Source organism: Carettochelys insculpta, chromosome 31 (assembly GCF_033958435.1).
Source record: "Carettochelys insculpta isolate YL-2023 chromosome 31, ASM3395843v1, whole genome shotgun sequence".
Classification (NCBI taxonomy): domain Eukaryota; kingdom Metazoa; phylum Chordata; order Testudines; family Carettochelyidae; genus Carettochelys; species Carettochelys insculpta.
The window spans coordinates 9,402,565-9,421,243 of record NC_134167.1 but is presented as its reverse complement, the minus strand read 5'-3'; the positions used below and the strand labels follow the sequence as shown (position 1 = coordinate 9,421,243).

The 18,679-nt window shown below is 62.8% G+C and overlaps 1 protein-coding gene across 11 annotated transcripts in view; it reads left to right on the top strand.

The window, feature by feature from the left end:
• Nucleotides 1-18,679, top strand: part of ANK1 (ankyrin 1) — a 104,038-nt gene that overhangs the window by 62,391 nt on the left and 22,968 nt on the right. For 8 of the 11 annotated variants that reach the window (XM_074982033.1, XM_074982029.1, XM_074982028.1 and 5 more), the window contains 25 exons: nt 1,786-1,884; nt 2,756-2,854; nt 4,917-5,015; nt 5,116-5,301; nt 5,517-5,615; nt 7,583-7,681; nt 8,060-8,158; nt 8,670-8,867; nt 8,948-9,046; nt 9,974-10,072; nt 10,278-10,376; nt 10,872-11,069; nt 11,203-11,301; nt 11,380-11,478; nt 12,233-12,430; nt 12,941-13,039; nt 13,426-13,524; nt 14,125-14,223; nt 14,549-14,641; nt 14,965-15,037; nt 15,603-15,626; nt 16,412-16,505; nt 17,277-17,355; nt 17,978-18,075; nt 18,160-18,384. In XM_074982033.1, the coding sequence (XP_074838134.1) occupies nt 1,786-1,884; nt 2,756-2,854; nt 4,917-5,015; nt 5,116-5,301; nt 5,517-5,615; nt 7,583-7,681; nt 8,060-8,158; nt 8,670-8,867; nt 8,948-9,046; nt 9,974-10,072; nt 10,278-10,376; nt 10,872-11,069; nt 11,203-11,301; nt 11,380-11,478; nt 12,233-12,430; nt 12,941-13,039; nt 13,426-13,524; nt 14,125-14,223; nt 14,549-14,641; nt 14,965-15,037; nt 15,603-15,626; nt 16,412-16,505; nt 17,277-17,355; nt 17,978-18,075; nt 18,160-18,384 (2,852 nt within the window). Of the gene's footprint in view, nt 1-1,785; nt 1,885-2,755; nt 2,855-4,529; nt 4,603-4,916; nt 5,016-5,115; nt 5,302-5,516; nt 5,616-7,582; nt 7,682-8,059; nt 8,159-8,669; nt 8,868-8,947; nt 9,047-9,973; nt 10,073-10,277; nt 10,377-10,871; nt 11,070-11,202; nt 11,302-11,379; nt 11,479-12,232; nt 12,431-12,940; nt 13,040-13,425; nt 13,525-14,124; nt 14,224-14,548; nt 14,642-14,964; nt 15,038-15,602; nt 15,627-16,411; nt 16,506-17,276; nt 17,356-17,977; nt 18,076-18,159; nt 18,385-18,679 lie in introns of those variants that run through there. The other 3 variants (XM_074982034.1, XM_074982025.1, XM_074982031.1) reach the window with 2 other exon arrangements.

Genomic DNA, 18,679 nt, shown 5'->3' with positions numbered 1-18,679 from the left:
GCTCAGATGGGCTCCATGTACCTAGCTGCAGGGAGGAGGAGGTGCCTGGGAGCAGGAGGCATTCTTGGGAGGGCAGAAATCCCGCTGGACGTGAGCGCCAGATGTGAGAGCTGCCCAGGAGGTCTTGCAGGCACTGACTGTGCTGACGGCTGGCTGGGCAGCAAGGCTGCATGCGGAGGCTGTGGGCAGGAGAGATGAAACCGGCACCTGGGGGTTGGTTTTAATTGAGGACACGGGTTCCTGGAGCATGTGCCCCTTCATCATCTCCTGACCCCATTCCTTCCTGGCAGTGAAAAGAAGGCAGGCCCCCCCAACGAGGGATGGAGGGGGCAAAGGGGGCAGTTGCCCCAGGGCCAGGGGCCTGGAGCAGCGGTGGAAGCTGGAGCTACCTTAGCAATGGTGGTGGCCAGAGTTCCAGGTCCCCTGGAGGAGGGAAGTCAGGCAGTGCAGTGGGCTGGGCGGCACTAAGGTCTGATTGCCCTAGGCCCTGCCCCTTCTGTCCTTGACCACGCCCCTTCTGTCCTTGACCACGCCCCTTCTGGGCATGTGGAACTGGGCCCCCCTCCCACCTTGCCTGGGGGCCTCTGGTGACTGTCGGCCGCACTGAGAGGAGGGAGGCGGTTATGGAGTGACAGCTGCATGCCTGGGCCCTCTCTGCGCACCTTGCAAAGCGGGAAAGCAACCAAGCTCTTGCTTGGAGGGGACCTCCCCTCGCATTGCTGCCCCCCGTAGAGCCTCACTGGCGCGGGGAGGGAGCCACAAGGCTGGCTAGGAGTGGGCTGAGCTGAGCTAAGGGCAGAACAGACAGTACCTGGGCTGGGGGATGAGATTTCAATCGTACCAGGCGCTGTGGGTGACTGAGGGCATAGGCTGCGTGAGTGTCACTTGCCATTGGGTGCAGGCCTCTGCGACTGGCTCCTCTGCTGAAGGAGAAAGTGACCTAATATTTGCACCAAATGTTTCGCCCGATGACGTCAGTGAAAAATGTTCCCCTGAGGCATTTCCCCTGCTCCCTGGCGGGTTTTGTGGGCCTGTCTGCCACCAAGGTTAGAAGCAGCCGCTGGTGCTGTGGCAGCCCAGACGGAGCACGTGCAGCGTTTGACATTGTCTGTACCCGATGGTCCATGGTAGAGCTTCTGCAGGCTTGTCCCAGCAGTGGTCCCATGCCACGCGGGCCTGGACGGCAGCACCCCTGCTAGTCAAGCTCTGGGTGGGCGCCTGCACCCCCCCTCTGCCATGCCATTGCCCTGGCAGGCTGGCCTCCAGCACCTAATGCTGGGATCTGGTGAGCAGGGAGAGTGTGGGCTGTGGGCAGACACTGGCAGGGGACTGAGCCGAGCCCATCGTATCAGTGTCATTGGGCCAGGTGGGACTTTGCCAGGTCCTCCGGGCTGAGCACATGGGCCCTAGGCTGCTGCTTTCTTGCAGAGCTGTTGTTTTTCTCATGCAGCTGCTGTGTTGGGCATAGGTCCTGGCCTGTGCCCCTCCCAGTGCCAATGGCTCCCCGAGAAGCTCCAGCTCCAGGTCAGCTGGAGCTTATCGGGCGCGTATGAGCAGGATGGGCAGCGGGGGGCACGTGTCAGTAAGCGGGGTGGGCGGCAGGGGGCGTGTATGAGCAGGATGGGCAGCGGGGTGGACAGTGGAGGGCGCTGCTCTGCTCCAGGCAGCCTCAACGGCTTAACGTTTGCAGCCCTGTTTGCACCAGCTGCACAGCAGCGGGGCTCCCCCTGCATACACCCCCACTTCCAAGAGCGCCTCCCCCAGCCGCCTCTCTGCTCTTTCCAGAACGGGCTCAATGCCCTGCACCTGGCCTCCAAGGAAGGCCATGTGAAGATGGTGGCTGAGCTGCTGCACAAGGAAATCGTTTTAGAAACAACGACCAAGGTGAGGGCTGGCGCGGGCTGGGAGATGGGGGAGGCTGGGCTGGTAGCGGTCACCTTGGGTTGCTACAGGCCAGTAGGAAACACATACAACCTACCCGGGGAACAAAATCCTCACGCCCCTCCACTTCGTCGTGTACCTGACTTGGGGCTGAGTTCAGACACAGTATGAAATCCTCCACCTCCTTGTGCTGCAGGCCCAGCATCCTCCTGCCTTTGCTCAGGTACTGGGGACCCAGCTGATGGGCTGGGTCCAGTCACTTGTTCTCATGTATTTTCTCCCTTTTTCTGCCTTGTTCCCCTCTTCCCCATGCTGTCCCCACCTCCCCCCACCACCCCTTTGTCTCTTTGCTCTGCTAGCCTGCTCCCCGGCTGCAGACACTGCCTCCGAGCCATCCCCCAGGCTGGGAAGGAGGCAGCTGGCTTGTCCCTGGCTCAGCAACTGGGCCTCCGCAGAGCTGCTGCCAGAGCAGAGGCAGTGGGAGTGGCTGGGGCACAGGAAGGGCAGCTGCTGGGGGAGGTAGCTGGGAGGGGTGGCTCCCAGGACTAGGGACCACAGGCAGAGATGCTTCATCCCTCTCCCTTGCACAGAGTCCATGCACAGGGGTTGTGCCCACAGCCCCGCTGCCCACATGGTGTTTGCCAGTGAACCCAAGGGAGTTAACACCTCTTTGCCCCCCAGAGCACTCGTGTGCACACGGAAAGTGCCCGTGTCCCTGACGTGTCAGCTAACGCGCATTGAACGACTCATTTCCTGGAGTGCAGACCCAGCCTGTGCAGCTAGCGTGCACGCACCCTGATAGCTCGCACGCCAGCCTGGTTCTCCCAGCCGGCTCAGTGCCGTGCGCTGACTACCCCGTTGGGCTGTGTTTCAGAAAGGGAACACGGCCCTGCACATTGCAGCCCTGGCGGGACAGGCGGACGTGGTCCGGGAGCTGGTGAACTATGGGGCGAACGTCAACGCACAGTCACAGGTAAAACGCGCTCTCCACCAGCGGGTCTGGGTGTTAAACAGCCCCCGGCGGGGCTCCCAGCTGCCGTGCCGTGGCAGGGCTGAGCGGCTGTGCCATTCCGTGGCAGGGCTGTGTGGTGTTCCACTTCCTGTTTCCCTCAGAGCTATTGGCGGGACTGGTGTCCCAGCAGCCCTGGCCCCTCTGTCTGGGCAGAAAGGGGCAGACATGCCTTGTGGGGGGCACAGGTACAACTCTCCCCGGCCCATGCTAAGAGCACTGGCCCTGCAGCTGCTGTTCATTGGCCTGTTTCTCTGGAGGGCTGGTAAGAGCTATACACAGAGAAGGTAGAATGGAGGAAAGTGAAACATCCAGGCCCAGGTTTCTGAGGGCTCAGCTCCTGACTGTGTTCATAGGAGCTCAGCCCCAGCATACGCCCAGCATGCTGGGACTCCAGTACAGTGAGCTCTCAAGTTACACAGGGGTTGTGTTCCTGCAACCCCCACATCACTCAAATTTTCACGCAAATCGGGGGGAGATGGGAACCAGGCTGCTGCTTGGTTCCCAGCTCCCTTCCTTGTAGACCCAGGAAACTGACCAGCCCACCAGGCTGGCTGCTTCTCCCTGCCTTCCACCAGCTGCACTGTTGCCAGGCTGACAGCCATGCGGCTGGGAGAAGGCAGGTAGAACAGGCTGCAGATCAGTGTCAAGTAGTGCTTAACTTGTGTTAAAGAGAGTTATGCACAACTTGAAGCTGCGACTGTTGAGAGTTTACTGTGCCTAAAAGGGTGTTAGGAGGAGGAGGGAGAGAAAATATTCTTAACTTCTGAGCATAGGATATGGAGCAGTGGGCTTAAACTGCAGCAAGGGAGGTTTTGGTTGGACATTAGGAAAAACTTCCTAACTGTCAGGGCGGTCATACATGGGAACAAATTGCCTGGGGAGGTTGTGGAATCTCCATCGCTGGAGATACTTAAGAGCAGGTTAGATAAACGCCTGTCAGGGACAGTGCTAGGTCCTGCCGTGAGGGCAGGGGCTGGGCTTGATGACCTCTCGAGGTCCCTTCCAGTTCTAGGGTTCTCTGGGTCTATGAACTCAGCCCTGGTGGCTGGAGGTGTGGGGGAAGTAGATTACTGCATCACACACGGAGCCACCCGGGAACTGGGTGTAGTATAGGAGGTTTCCGGGGAGCAGCCAAGAGAGCCAAACCTGGGAAAATTACCTGGGACAGGGCTACTTGCAGCTCAAGAGTGGCATTCCTCCGCTGCGAGGCAAACCAGAGCAGTCACACAGAGAGCACCACACAAGCCAATCCCTCAGGCTCTCCAGCTTCCCTTGGGCCAGAGCCAGTATCCCTCCTTACGCTGATGACAAGTGAGGAAAGCCAGTCTCACCCAATGCACACAGGTTCCCCAGCCACATCCCTCCAGAGGTGGATTGGAGGCTGATGAGGCCTGTTCTCTGCTAGGCACCCATTCACCCGGCTAGGGATCCTTTCACAGTGGGTCACCACGCCACCCAGGGTGATCTAACTGCAACGACAAGCACAGAGCCAATGCTTACTGCTTCACACCCAGAAATGGTACAGACATATAAGCAGCACAGACCGATTCATTAGACACCCCACGTGGCACAGGATTTGGAGCCAGCTTAGGACAGTGGTCCCAATAATGGTTCTCGTGTTCTCATTAAAATCCAGTAACATCGCGCTGGATGTGTATGGGGGAGAAGGCATGGATGGGATCCCCACCCCGTCACTAGTCTCTCGCCAGGTGAGGGGCTGAGTCCTGTGTGATTTGGCTGTGTCTGTGCAGCTGGAGCCCTTGGGTGCTGCTGGGAGCAGAGGTTCACTAGCACTAGCAAATAGAGAGGGTTTCCCGGCTTGGTTTCGGGCATCAGGTCTGGGTGCAGTCTGAGTCCCAAACCCCTGGATTTGGCACTGGGGTTTCGCTTCTCCCTGCCCCATTGTGTTTCATCCCAGAGGTGGGCTCAGCCGTGTGGGGTGGGGGCGACGGAGGAGGCAAGCTTGCCCGGCCCAGCGGGGGAGAAGCACTCAGTGACATCATACATGGCTCTGTGTGTGCAGAAAGGCTTCACCCCCCTCTACATGGCAGCGCAGGAGAATCACTTGGAAGTTGTGAAGTTCCTGCTGGAGAGCGGTGCCAATCAGAACGTGGCCACGGAGGTGAGTCCCCAAGGGGCTGGTGCCTGGCACCCGCCCTCAGGCTGTCATGTCCCCCGGGCTTCCCCTTGTGCTGCACCTCAGCTCCCGCTCTGTCTGGCAGGACGGCTTCACGCCACTGGCCGTGGCTCTGCAGCAGGGCCACGAGAACGTGGTCGCCCACCTCATCAACTATGGGACAAAGGGGAAGGTCCGCCTGCCCGCCCTGCACATTGCCGCCCGCAATGATGACACCAGGACGGCCGCCGTGCTCCTGCAGAACGACCCCAACGCTGATGTCCTCTCCAAGGTGCTCCCCTCATAGAACAGAGCCTGCCCCTCCACCTGGCCTCTGGGCATGCTCCCCTCTCCCACCGAGGGCTGGCCAGCCTGACCCTAGTCAGCGCGTGCTGGGACAGGGGACTGGCCCAAGTCCCTGGTGCCGGGGGTGCAGTCTGGGTCTGAGCCAGTCTGCCTTCAATCGGTCTGCAGGGGCTGGCACTGATCCCCCTTTTCTCTCCCCAGACTGGCTTTACCCCCCTGCACATCGCGGCTCACTACGAGAACCTCAACGTGGCCCAGCTCCTGCTGAACCGCGGCGCCAGTGTCAACTTCACTCCACAGGTGGGAGAGCTGCAGCCCAGCGCCGAATGGGGCTGGGGCTGAGGGAGGGCCTTTTGCTGTACTGGAGGGAGGGGACCATTCGTCTGGAGTCTGCTTGGCTGCTCTGGGGTGTGAGGGCAGAGATCCCAGGGGCTGGGCGCAGGCTGCCTGCTCTGGGCCTCCTCATGGCAGTCAGCACTTACTAACCCTGCCACGAGGAGTCCATCCCCTCCTGGCTGCCCCAGCTGCCTTCACCGTGCTGGGGGCCAGCATTCCCTGTAATTGTTTCCATCCATGGACAGAATAAATTTTGTTACGTGCACCAAAGCATGTGTGGATGTGCACCACCAATAGAAACGTGTTGGCAGCTGTGGATGCTCTGATAATCAACTGGGCAGCACCTGAATCTCTCCTGGGTGGCTGCACAAGCACTCAGCTTACAGGAAATCCTGGTGGGGACCTCCAGCCTCCACAAGCGTGTGGCCAGGGAGGAGCAAGGCAAGAGCTGTCTCACACCCTGCTGCCTAACTGCCTGGGGAAGCTCCCAGCTCTGACTGTGCCCCATCACCCCAGCTTCATGAGGCAGGGGGTGCTGATGGCCCCCAGCTCCCTGGAGCAGCGTAATACTGGAGGTTTCTCTGGGTGCAGCTGGGAGAGCCAAACCAGGCCAAATTGCTTAAAACAGGGCAACTTACTGCCCAAGACTGGGGTCCTCCACTAGAAGGTACCAAACGAGGCACACAGAGCACCTCTGCTGCCGCACTGGCCAGCCAGAAGGCACACAAGCACCTCAGCGTCCCTTGTGCTGCAGCCACTATCTCTCTTCCCACAAATGAGAGGTTGTGGAAACCAACCTCGCCAAATCTGAGCAGGTGTTTCCAGTCCCAAGGGTCAATGTACACCTGAGATCTTAACCAAAGGAACATGCTGTGCCAGTCCTCTGGGGTCAAAAGAAAGACAGACGAAACTGAGAGTAGGATTGTTAAAGCAATGAAATTGCATCCCCCAAGCACAAAGCTCTTGCAGCAGAGGTGGAGCAGGTTACTGCCTGACATGTCTCTGGAGTGCATCCTCGGTTAGGGTGTGGCGCCAGTCCTTTTGGACTCCATTCAGATCAGAGATGCTTCTGAAGTGAGGAGCTGGATTGAAGACAATTGGAGGAGCTCTCAGGTCCCTCTTTCTCTCCTTGCCATGTGGTGGGAGTTCCCTTGTTCTCCCTGGGTAGAAGCAGGTTGGAGATGGAGCCTGTCACGTGGGCAGGGCACCTGTCCATGTCCTTTTTAGGCCCTCTGTCACTGCCTCTCTGCTGGGTTACGCATTCACAGCCAAATTCCCTCTGATGGTGACTGGAACCTGATAGGGCCCTTTCTCGGCTCTGTCTGTACTAGACATGTAGCTAAAGTCGACTCATCAGCAGTTGACTTCAATCTCAGTCTACTTGGAAGAAGGTTGATGGGAGTGTTTCGACCTTCATTGAGCCTTGCCCCACACGAGAGGTTCCAGGGTTGACTTTGACCCCAGAAAGCGCCATTTTGCACTTGTGCAAAACAAAACCCCAGAAGATGAGCGCTGAGCGGGTCGATCCATTGCGTCTGTGAAGTGCAGCTTCACTTGAGCAGGAACACTGGCACAAGAGGTGGCCACGCCTCCACTTGAGGTCTCCCAGAAACTAAACTTTCAAATGCAAGTACAGAGCCAATACTTATAACTTCAGCTATAAAGATGACGCGCATGTGAGCGGGAAAAGCAGAGCCAGTGTGTTACAAGCTTTCAGTAGACACCTCCCTGGGCAGCTTTGCACAACACCTCGTGCAAACATAGATCAGTGGTTGCAGAAATATTTTGCATGTTCATCTCAAAATTCAATAACATCACAGGCAGTGGGCTCTGACGGCCTGGGGTTCCCAGCTCTGACTCCCCCCAGAACCGTGGAGCAGTGGGTGCTGGCAGCTGGAGGACAGGCTCTGACGCTGTTTCTCTGCCATCAGAATGGGATCACGCCACTACACGTAGCTTCCCGCCGGGGCAACGTCATCATGGTACGGCTGCTGCTGGACAGAGGGGCCCAGATCGAGACAAGGACCAAGGTGAGACTCAGCGCATCACGGCTCCTCTCCCTGCCCACAGCACACAGAGCCTAGCCAAGCAAAGCCCTCGTGCAGTGCCTGGCCAGTGTGTGCTGGGAGCCAGATACCCACCCCCGTGCAGTGTCCCTCAGAGAAGAGCCCTCGTGTGACACCTGGCCAATGTGTGTCGGGAGCACCTGGCCACAAGCGTGCACTGTGAAGATGCGATTGGGAGCAGGCCCCGGGAAGGGGGTGGCATGATGGGGACGTGTAGCTGGCCCCCGGAGGGCGCAAGGAGTGTCAGGCTGACCCAAGCCTCTGGTGCTCTGAGGTGCAAGTTCCCAGCATCCTTGGCCGCCCCCTGCCTGTCCGAGACCCTGACCTCCCTCTGTTCTCCAGGATGAGCTGACTCCCCTGCACTGCGCCGCCAGGAACGGCCACGTGCGGATCGTGGAGATCCTGCTGGACCACGGGGCTCCCATCCAAGCCAAAACCAAGGTGCCAGGCTCCAGCTGACGGGGCTCCAAGTGGGGCTGGCTCCCGGGTGCTGGGGACACGGTCCCCAATGGCTGTGACAGCTGGGCACTGCCGGTGGGCAGAGCCCTGGGAACGCACTGCATGGGAGAGTCCCCTGCAGCGCTAGTGTTTGGTGCATGCTGGCCCTGCCTGGGGTGGGGAGAGACGCTGCGATTCATGCCCCAGACGGGTGGCCATGCCCAGCCCACCCTGAGCTGCTGCCTCCAAGGTCAGGCCCCAAGTGTCCCCCACAGGGGCCCAGGGCACTGAGAAGTATGCGGTGCCTGTAACGCAGTCAGGCACGCAGCACTGCTGCAGCTTGTGCCCGGCTGAGCCTGGCTGCCTCTGCCCCTTTGCAGGGGTCTCGGTGCCTGTGTGGGGCCCCCTGGCCCTGGGTCTCTGTCAGGGGCCAGCTCTGGGCCCCGCTGGCCCGGGGGCTGCCCCTGCATCCTGCCTGGCCCTGCCCTAGCGCCCGGTTGTCCCCTGCCTTCAGAACGGGCTGTCGCCCATCCACATGGCAGCGCAGGGAGACCACCTGGACTGCGTGCGGCTGCTGCTGCAGTGCAATGCCGAGATCGACGACATCACGCTGGACCACCTCACGCCGCTGCACGTGGCCGCGCACTGCGGGCACCACCGCGTGGCCAAGCTGCTGCTGGACAAAGGGGCCAAGCCCAACGCCCGGGCGCTGGTGAGTAGCGTGGGGTGGGCGGGGGCCCGCGGGGGGCTGTGTTCCGAGGCTCTGACCCACCACTGCCCGTCTGTCCCTAGAATGGCTTCACACCCCTGCACATCGCCTGCAAGAAGAACCACATCCGGGTGATGGAGCTGCTGCTGAAGACGGGCGCCTCCATTGACGCCGTCACAGAGGTACGGGGCCATCGCGACCCTGCTCTCGCGGCACAGACCTGCCCTGGGCTGGCTGCTTCCTGTGCTCAGGCCTGGCAGTCGGCAGGCACCAGGTGGCAGGGTGGAGCCAGCCTGGGGAAGCTGCCATCCATGGGGCCATGGCCCCAGCACGGGCAGGTGCCCTGCTCTGGTGGCACTGTTGTGAAAGGGGCTGTCCGCGCTGCCTGCGGGGCTGTGGTAGGGGCTGCTGGTGGCCTGGGGCCCTTGGGTCTCCGCCCCCCTGCCCTGGGGCTGGCCTCTCTGTCACAGAGTGAGGGAGCGCCAGGCTCTGCTCCCCACCCACAGGCAGACGTGACTCTCACTCGGCAGGGAGAACAGAAGGGTTACAGGTGTCAGGGACACTGCACAGAACAGACTTGCCAGGAGCTGTCAGTACCATCTATCCTGGGGAGAGGGGCCCAGAGGGGTCCCAGAGCCAGGGCCCTGGCCCTCCTTCCTCATTTTTAGCCAGACCAGACTGCCCCACTCCCAGCCCAGTTCCAATGCTGACCAGCCAGGCCCCTCCTCCCACCTTTTCCCGGTTTCCCAGGAAGAAAGGGGTCACCTGGTTCACAAATGGCAAAGGAGGCTCATTGCATACATGGGAGAAGTCAGCACACAACTCTCCTCACCAACTAGGCACGGATGCTGTGCCTAGGGAAACCGAGGCACCCCATTGGTGTGACTGCAGGACAGCAGGAAACACGACACCTACCCAGGGAAATAAAATCCTCATTCTCCACCCCCCCAACTTTGTCACACGCTGTCAGCTGGTTCTGTCCGTGCCGCCTGGCCGGCGCCCCGTCTGTTGGTGATGGTGTCAGTGCCTGTCAGTGGCAGGGTGGGGGGACACTCGTGCCCTAGAGAGGTGTTGCGGCCACTGTGCTGACCCCCCTCTGTCTTTCACAGTCTGGCCTGACCCCTCTGCATGTGGCTGCTTTCATGGGGCACCTGTCCATCGTCAAGATCTTGCTGCAGCGCGGCGCCTCCCCCAACGTCTCCAATGTGGTGAGTCCTGGTGCACGAGGGGGCATGGCTGGGAGGGGGCCCTGCTTTCCCTGGTTGGGCTGTCGACGGGTCTCCTTGTGAGGAGCCTGGCTGTGTCCTCCTGGGGTGTTGCCCGCATGCAGCGCCTGGCCGGCTGCACTGGGCAGCTCCCTGGGGAGCGGGGAGCCCCTTCATTGACTCTACTGTCCCTTGTCCCTGGACACAGAAGGTGGAGACGCCCTTGCACATGGCGGCCAGAGCTGGGCACACGGAAGTGGCCAAGTACCTGCTGCAGAACAAAGCCAAAGTAAATGCCAAAGCCAAGGTATGTCTGGTGGGGGCTCTCTCCTGCCTGCCTGCGGCTGAGCCGGGCCAGTGGGGCTGTGCCATGGCAGGGGATGTACTAAGGGTCCCTCACGAGTTTCCCGGGGAGGTGCAAAGAGAGGCTGTGGGGCAGAGCACGTTGAAGCCACGCTCCCTGGCAGGTGTCTCCAGCAGTCCAGGGCATCCCCAGCTTTAGGGATCTCCCCCTTTCCCTGAGGCCAGGCTGGGTGCAGGTCTCTCCTCAGAGTCCTAGTGGCAGGTCTGAGCCCCGAGGGGTCTCACAGGGCCCAGCTAGTTCTGGCGTCCAGGTGCAGGGCCACGAGCTGAGCTGGAGTTCCCCGAGCACCGGGGCACAGAGCTCCCCAGGGGAGAGCGCAGCCCCGTGGCTGTCTGGTCTGACTCGGGGCAGCGGGGGAGGGCGGCCCGCCCCATGTCCCTAGCCAGGCCGGACAAGGGCAGTGGGGCCTTCCCTGACCCCTCTGTGCCGCTCTCCCAGGACGACCAGACCCCGCTGCACTGCGCCGCCCGCCTGGGCCACACGAGCATGGTGAAGCTTCTGCTAGAGAGCGGTGCCAACCCCAACCTGGCCACCACCGCCGGGCACACGCCGCTGCACATCACCGCCCGCGAGGGGCATGTGGACACCGCCCTGGCGCTGCTGGACAAGGAAGCCTCGCAGACCTGCATGACCAAGGTGGGCTGGGACTGCGGCCTCCGCCCGCCTCCCAGCTGGGTCCCCAGACAGTGCTGGGAAGCCTGGCCCATGGGTCTGCCCCCTGCTGCTGAGGTCCCTCCCCCGTGCGCCAGCTCTCTGTGTTTCTCCCCAGAAAGGATTTACCCCTCTGCACGTTGTTGCCAAGTACGGGAAGGTGGATGTGGCCCGGGTGCTGCTGGAGCGCGATGCCCACCCCAACGCGGCGGGAAAGGTGAGTGGGGCCCGGCCGGGGAGGCCAGGGCAGCCTGGGGGGCCAGGCTGCGACTGACTGGTATGTGCTTCCCCCCAGAACGGCCTGACCCCGCTGCACGTGGCCGTCCACCACAATAACCTGGAGATTGTGAGGCTGCTGCTGCCCAAGGGGAGCTCCCCACACAGCTCGGCCTGGGTAAGGCACTGCAGGGCTGGGGCCTTGGCTGTGAGTGCCAAGAACCCATGTCATCCTGCCCTCCTTGGGCTGCCCACAGCGGGGCATGGAGTCCAGCCTTTGCCATAGCTGCTGAGCTGATTACCCGGAACGTGCCCTGTCCCTGCCAGCCCCGTGGCACCCCCCCTTGCCCTTTTATTCACTGCCTGCCTGGCGCTCTGCTGCCCTGGGCTTTGAGGCTGTGGGCTGGGAGCTGGCTCACCTTTGGAGGAGAACCCCACACAGGCTGTGGCCTTTATGCGTGGGTGGGAGGTTGCCTGTAGCTGTGTGCTCATCCCAGGGGCGCTGCCAGCGCTAGAAACCCCTGTGCTGTGAGCAAGGCTCTGCCCCGCTCTGCTGCCTGGCTCTCCTGCCCGCTCTGTAGGCTGACACCCTCCTGGCCCCACGGCCACGCTGACACGCAGAGGACGCACTGGTCAGGTTCCCACGCTGCACCCCCAGCTGACAGCCGGTGGGAGAAACCAGCTGTGCTCCATCCCTGGATGCTGATCAAAGGCTGAGGAACAGGAAGGCCCCAGTCAGGGGTGGGACAGGCTGCCTAGGTGACCTCCTCCCTACCTTGAACTGGGAGGGGCCTTTTGGTGGAGCATGAGGGCAGACTGCCCAGCGGGGAGGGCTCAGCTGAGCCCTTGGATGGGAGCCTCGGGGCTGGGGTCAGACATGCCGGGAGCCCGGCCCCAGCAGCTGCCGGAGAGTGACTCTGCTCTCCCTGCAGAATGGCTACACCCCGCTGCACATGGCGGCCAAGCAGAACCAGCTGGAGGTGGCTGGCAGCCTGCTGCAGTATGGAGCCTCTGCCAACGCCGAGTCCCTGCAGGGTGTGACTCCGCTGCACTTGGCTGCCCAGGAGGGCCATGCTGACATGGTGGCGCTGCTCCTCTCCCGACAGGCCAACGGCAACCTGGGCACCAAGGTGAGCGGCCCGCTGCCCCAGGCAGCAGCCCCCGCTGGGAGGCTTGCCTGGGGCCCCCTCCCACAGCCAGGAGCCACGGCAGCAAGGCCTCGTGGCAGGCGGACAGGGCTCCAGGGGCCTGAGGCAAGTGCTGCCCTGAGGGCTCAGGTCAGGGCAGGTCCTGGGTCCACGTCTGCTGTTATGTCTCTCAGGCCCTGGGCACCCACCTTGCTTCTGCCCTGGGGGAGGCGTCTCCAGCCCCAGCGTTTCCCAGAGCTTCTGTCCTAGGGTCTCTGGCTTCCGTGGGAGCTGGGCTGCCTCCCACGTGGTGCTGCTCTGGAGCGGCCAGGCCCACAGTCATGCATGAGGGATGGCTTGGTCACTGGTGTCTGCATTGTCACCCTGGTCCCCTGAGCCCCATGGAGATGGGGGTTGCCGTGGCTCTGAGCCCCGTGGGGCACTGCAGTCCTGAGCCCCATGTGGTGTGTGTGTGTGTGGGGGGTGTAGCATGTGACCTGCCTTTCTTTCCAGAGCGGCCTGACTCCTCTGCACCTGGTCGCCCAGGAGGGCCACATGCCAGTCGCTGATGTTCTGGTCAGACATGGCGTCACAGTGGATGCAGCAACCCGGGTAAGGAAGCAGGCGGGTGCAGGCAGCCAGTGCCGCCCTGTCTGCCAGCTCTCAGCTGCCCCTTCATGCGGGTGCAGGCTGCCCAAGAGACCCCATCCCCCAGCTCTCCCCATGCAGGCTCAGGCTGTCAGAGCAGATATGTGGGAGTCCTCCTCTCCCTGCAGCCCTGTTCTCCAGCTCCCAGCTTCCCCCCTCACGCAGTCAGGGCTGGTTCTGAGAGCCAGCATCAGGAGGGATGTCTCCTTGTGAAGCTGTCCCCTGGGCTTACCTCTTGGCAGCCCCTGGGGGCACAGAGCCAGCAATGGCTCTAGTCCCATGTGCTTGCTGCGTGGTGGGGGGAACTGGTGGATGGGATGGCATGTGACGGGTCCCGGCTCTGCTTTCAGATGGGCTACACCCCACTGCATGTGGCCAGCCATTATGGCAACATCAAGCTGGTGAAATTTCTGCTGCAGCACCAGGCGGAGGTCAATGCCAAGACCAAGGTATGGAGTCCCCGATCTCTGCCCCAGCAGTGGGCAGCTGAGGCCGTCTCCTCCTTCCACCTCTGTGCTCTGGTGGGGAGCAGCCCTGAGACACCACAGGGCCAGGCGGGCAGGGGCCAGGCATCTTGGTTTGTCTCCATCTGCTCCGTGGCCTGGTGGCTGCTGCTTACAGGGGTCCCCAGCACAGAATAAGGTGGACTGAGGCTTACTGGGAACCCAGAGCCAGCAGGGGCCTGCCCACAGCCCTGGGGTTTCTGGTTGGGAGGGGGTGCAGGAGAGGGAGAGCGGAGAGCAGCCTCAGGACCATCCAGCATGTCCCCCAAACCTGGCAGCTGACCCCAGGCCCAGCCCTCTCTCTGGGTCCTGGCTGCTAGGGGTCAGTGCGCTGGGCCACCTTTGGCTCAGAGGGGCCCTTAATCTGGGCCCAGCCCCAGCCAGTCCTGTGCAGTGTTCCAGCCACCCTGTCTCTCGCCTGCTCTGAGAGCCAGCAGTGTCCCCTCCAGGTAACCTTGCAGCTGGTAGGGGAAACTGCGGCACCCACCTCGTGCCATCAGCCCAATGCCCCATGTCACTGCCGCAGCTCTCTGCCTCCCTTTGCAGCTCGGATACACGCCTCTGCACCAGGCCGCACAGCAGGGGCACACGGACGTGGTGACGCTGCTGCTGAAGCACGGCGCCTCCCCCAATGAGCTCAGCATGGTGAGTATCTCAGCTCCCGGGCAGGTTTCCCTGTGAGCTGAGCACTCGGGTAGCTGCCCAGGAGGGATTCAGGGGGCTTTAGCAGAGCGCCCACAGCTGGCAGCGTGATTCTAGTGGTGGTGCTCATCCACACATGCACATAACAAAATTTATTCTGCACATGAATGGAAAAGATTAGAGGGAAACTTGGCCTTGCCACCCCTTGCCCACACGCGCTCTGCCTGTTCCCTGCACCTGCCTACTGGGATCCTGCACCCACAGCTGTGCAGTCCTGGCTGAGCGTCCCTGGCATCGGCCACTAACCCCACCCCTTCTCCTTGTGCAGAATGGCACCACCCCGCTGGCCATCGCCAAGCGCCTCGGCTACATCTCGGTCACAGACGTGCTGAAATTAGTCACCGAAGAAACTGGCGTCCCGGTGAGTCGCTGCTCCTCTCCCTCACAGCATGGGGCCATCTGCCTGTGTGCACGGTCCCCTTCGGGTGGCTCAGCCACAGCTGTGAGAACTCGGCTGGTGCTCCCAGGGGCCCCGGCAGGCTAGGCTCCTGCTACCCAGCTGTAGCGCCAGCTTCTGCCTGGGGTGGCTCGTCAGGCGAGACTTTGGAGCTTGGGTTGGCCGGGTAGGCACCAGGCCCAGCCCCATTACTCTCAGGCCGGCCCAGCCTGCCGCACTGAGGGGACTGGGTGAGCCAAGCTAAGGCCTTGCGGCCAGGTGGCCTCTAATGCTCCCTCCCCTGGCAGGCGGTCAGCGACAAGCACCGCATGAGCTTCCCCGAGACGGTGGACGAGATCCTGGATGTGTCTGAGGACGAAGGTGAGGGCAGGAGGGAGAGCTTGTGCAGACTGGGGGCCCTCAGGTGGGCTCCGCCAGGTGCTGGCCCTGCAGGGGAGATGGCAGGAGCTGGGTAGTGGAAGGAGGGGAGTTTTGCTGGTCAGGGTCTCCCTGGGGGCTGTGGGGTGGGCAGCTGGGCTGGGTGTGGTCTCCCGGGGGCTGTGGGGAGGGAGCCAGGCTGGATGAAGTTGCCTGTGGGGGAGCTGTGGAGTGCGACTTGGCGGGGGCCTGTCACACATGGATCTGTGCACTTGCCCAAGGCCATCCAGGAGAGCCTCAGAGCCCAGCTCACGTGCAGTTGCCGCCCCTGCCCGGGCTCAGTGAATGGGTGCAGAGCTGCCCCTGGCTGAGCTGCCCTGCTGGGTGGAAGCTGGCAGCACCCACCGCAGTCCCCGGTCCGTCTGCGCCGACGGGACTCCTGCTGCCTCAAGCCCTGGTGAGCTGGCCCTGGAGTGTGGCCGCTGTGCCTGGGATCCGCAGGGCCGTGAGCGACACGGGGCTGGCGCCCCCGGCCCGCTCCTCACCTCTGCCTCTTCTTGCTTTGCAGGCACTGCTCAGCTCACTTTCCTGGGTATGGACTGTGTGTGTCACTGTGGTCCTGCTTCAGCTCCTCACTTCACCCCCACACTGCGCTGCCTCGCGCCGCGCTCACCCACCCATCCCACTGCCCCGGCTTCCTGGCGGCCCCCTGGGCCGGCACCATCACCTCCACCATCCATCTGTGCCATGCTGCCGTTTAGTGCTGACCCACTCCTGCCCATCACTCCCCGGCTGGCCGGGGGGCAGGCAGAGCCCCCTGGGCGAGGGCACTCGCTGCAGCCAGGTGGCAGGTCTGGTGCCTGTGTCATGTGGAGACGGGAGCCCAGCATTGCCCAGCAGGGACTCCTGGCTCCCTGGGCAGCCAAGTCTGGGCCCCTCCTGGCCCAGGGCTGTGGCCTCTCCGACAGCACCACTCTGGGTTTAGTTCCCGGCGGGGACCCATCCGTAGGCTGGGCACCTGCCCCAGCAGTAAATGGGGCTGGTGAGCGGTAAGCCTATGCCCCTACCCTGCACCTGGGGCAGGCAGGCAGGAGAGCACCTGGAAGCTGGTGAGGGCAGGGGCCGGCGGTGCCCTGGGGCAGCCCTGGTCCCAGCTGCAGTCCCCATCCTGCTAATGCCCAGGAGGCAGCCGGTGTCCCCTGGCAGGCGAGTGGCACACCCGTGGGGATGTCACTTGCTGACACTAGGAGCGAGCCCTGGCTCAGGGTGGAGATGCCAGCACCATCTCAGTGCCAGCCCAGGCCCACGGCAAGGCGGAGACCTGAAGTCCGGCCCTGCCCTTCTGCCCCAGAGGTCTGAGCTGTGTCTCCGTTCCAGGGGAGGAGCTGGCTGGCGCCAGGCCAGAGAAGCAGGACTCCCAGGAGCCGGAGGAGGAGAAGGAGATGGAGTTTGTCCCCAAGCTGGATCACGTGTAAGAAGTGCTGCCCGGTGGCGTGTGGCCAGCATGGTGGGCTGCTGGGGGTGCTCGAGGGCAGAGCTGGCGTGGTGGGGCAGGCAGGTTCTGTCAGGTGTGGGGCTGGCACTGAGGGGCACGGCTGGCATTGGGGAGCAGGTGTGAGGCTGCGGGGTGGGTATGGGGCTGCAGGCGGAGATGGTGTAGAGGGGCAGGCATGGGGCTGTGGGGTGTGGAAACCAGGCATGGGGGGCAGAAGTGGCATGGAGGATGGGGGCGGGACTGGGGGCAGAGGTGGCTTGGGGGACAGGTGGGGGGCTGTGGGGTTAGGGTGGAGTTGACCCATGGGACAGGCGTGGGGCTGTGAGGAGGACATGAGGCTGGGGGCAGAGGTGGCGTGGGGCTGTGACCTAGCTCAGCCTGCAAAGCCCTTTCCAGCCTGAGCCTTGCCTCCCTGCTGCTGCTGGCAGGGCAGCGGGCACAGCCTTCCCTCTAGGCCTCCGGATCCCTCTGGGGTGCTGGGAGCATGGGGGAGCCCTGCCAGCCCAGCAAGCCCACAGCACTGTGCCACTCCCCACTAGTGTGGGGGGCTGAGGCCAGCTCTGGGGGGTGCAGGGCACTCAGTAGCTTGGTCTTCACCAGAGTGGGCCCCTGGGGGTCTGTGCCAGACCCTGTCTCCAGGATACGCCTCATCCCATGGGCGCTGCGGGGCCAGGGGCCCAGGGGCATCCTTGCACAGGAGTTACTGCCACGGGCTGCTTGTGATGGTCTCCCTTGTCACCCGCCCAGGGTGGAGTCTCCAGCCATCCCGCAGATCCCCTGCGTCACGCCAGAGACTGTGGTGGTCAAACCGGAGGAGTCTGAGCAGGTGGGTCCTGCCCCGCCTCAGACCAGGGGTGGCAGCCAGTGTACCTCCGCCCTCATGTGGCTCTGGCCACTGAACTCCTGCCGGGTCTGGCTCAGAGCTGCGCACGGGCAGGGGCTTTTCCCTGCCAGCCTGGGCCTTGCAGGCCCCTCTCACCCATGCAGGGTGGCTGCCATCCTGAGTGGCACCCCAGTAATGTCCTGTGGGCAGGCCCAGGCCTGGAGGTCGGCTGGGGCAGTTTGAGGGGCCCCTGGCAGATGACCGGTGTGGCTCTATGCTTCGTGTGTGCTGGGTTCCAAGGCCTCAGAGGGGAATGGGAGCTGGAAGCAGAGGTTACAGAACACAGGGCCAGTGGGAGTCCAAGGCCCCTGCCTCTTGGTTCCTCTGGTTCCCATGTGCTAGCCCTACCTGTGCTGGCTGTGAACCAGCACCACCCCTTGCAGAGGTTTCATGCTGGGAGGAACATTTGCTCCCCTCAGAGGCCCTGGCCCTCACGGGGTCTCAGCTGGTGTGGGAGTGGTGATGCTCTGCCCTTCCAGGGCTGGGATTTCGCTGGGAGCCCCAGTGCCCAAGATGGGGCGGGCAGGTGAGCTGCGTCTAACCAGCTGGTTCCTTTCTCCTGCAGCCGTCCAAAGAGTTCGATGAAGACTCCCTCATCCCCAGCAGCCCTGCGACGGAGACCTCAGACAATATCAGCCCGGTGGCCAGTCCCGTGCACACAGGGTGAGTGCCCAGCTCTCAGGCTCACCCATGTGCCAGGCACATGGGGAACCTCGGCAGGACACGGGCGTTCGTCTGTCCTCGCAGGTTCCTGGTGAGCTTCATGGTGGACGCCCGGGGCGGCTCCATGAGGGGCAGTCGACACAACGGGCTGCGCGTGATCATCCCCCCCCGGACCTGCGCCGCACCAACCCGCATCACCTGCCGCCTGGTCAAGCCACAGAAACTGACCACACCGCCACCCCTGGCTGAGGAGGAGGGTCTGGCCAGCAGGATCATCGCGCTGGGGCCCGCTGGGGCACAGTTCCTGAGGTGAGTGGTGGGCAGGTCTCCAGCTGGAGCGCCCATCTGAGCCCCCTCCCTAGCAGCACCCACCCCAGGTATCGGTCAGGCATCTGCTCCACCTTGATGGCAGCAGTGGCAGAGATGGACCTGGCCCTCTGCTAGGGATAACCAGCACTGCCTTGTCCGTGTCACCATGCCACCCTGTGAGCAGTGGCACTGCCAGAGCTGGTGGCACCACTGCTGCCCATGGACCTGTGCCACTTTACTGCAGCTGAGGGCCGGACCTAGGGAATTCACACCATCTGGTCCATGCCGCCCATCA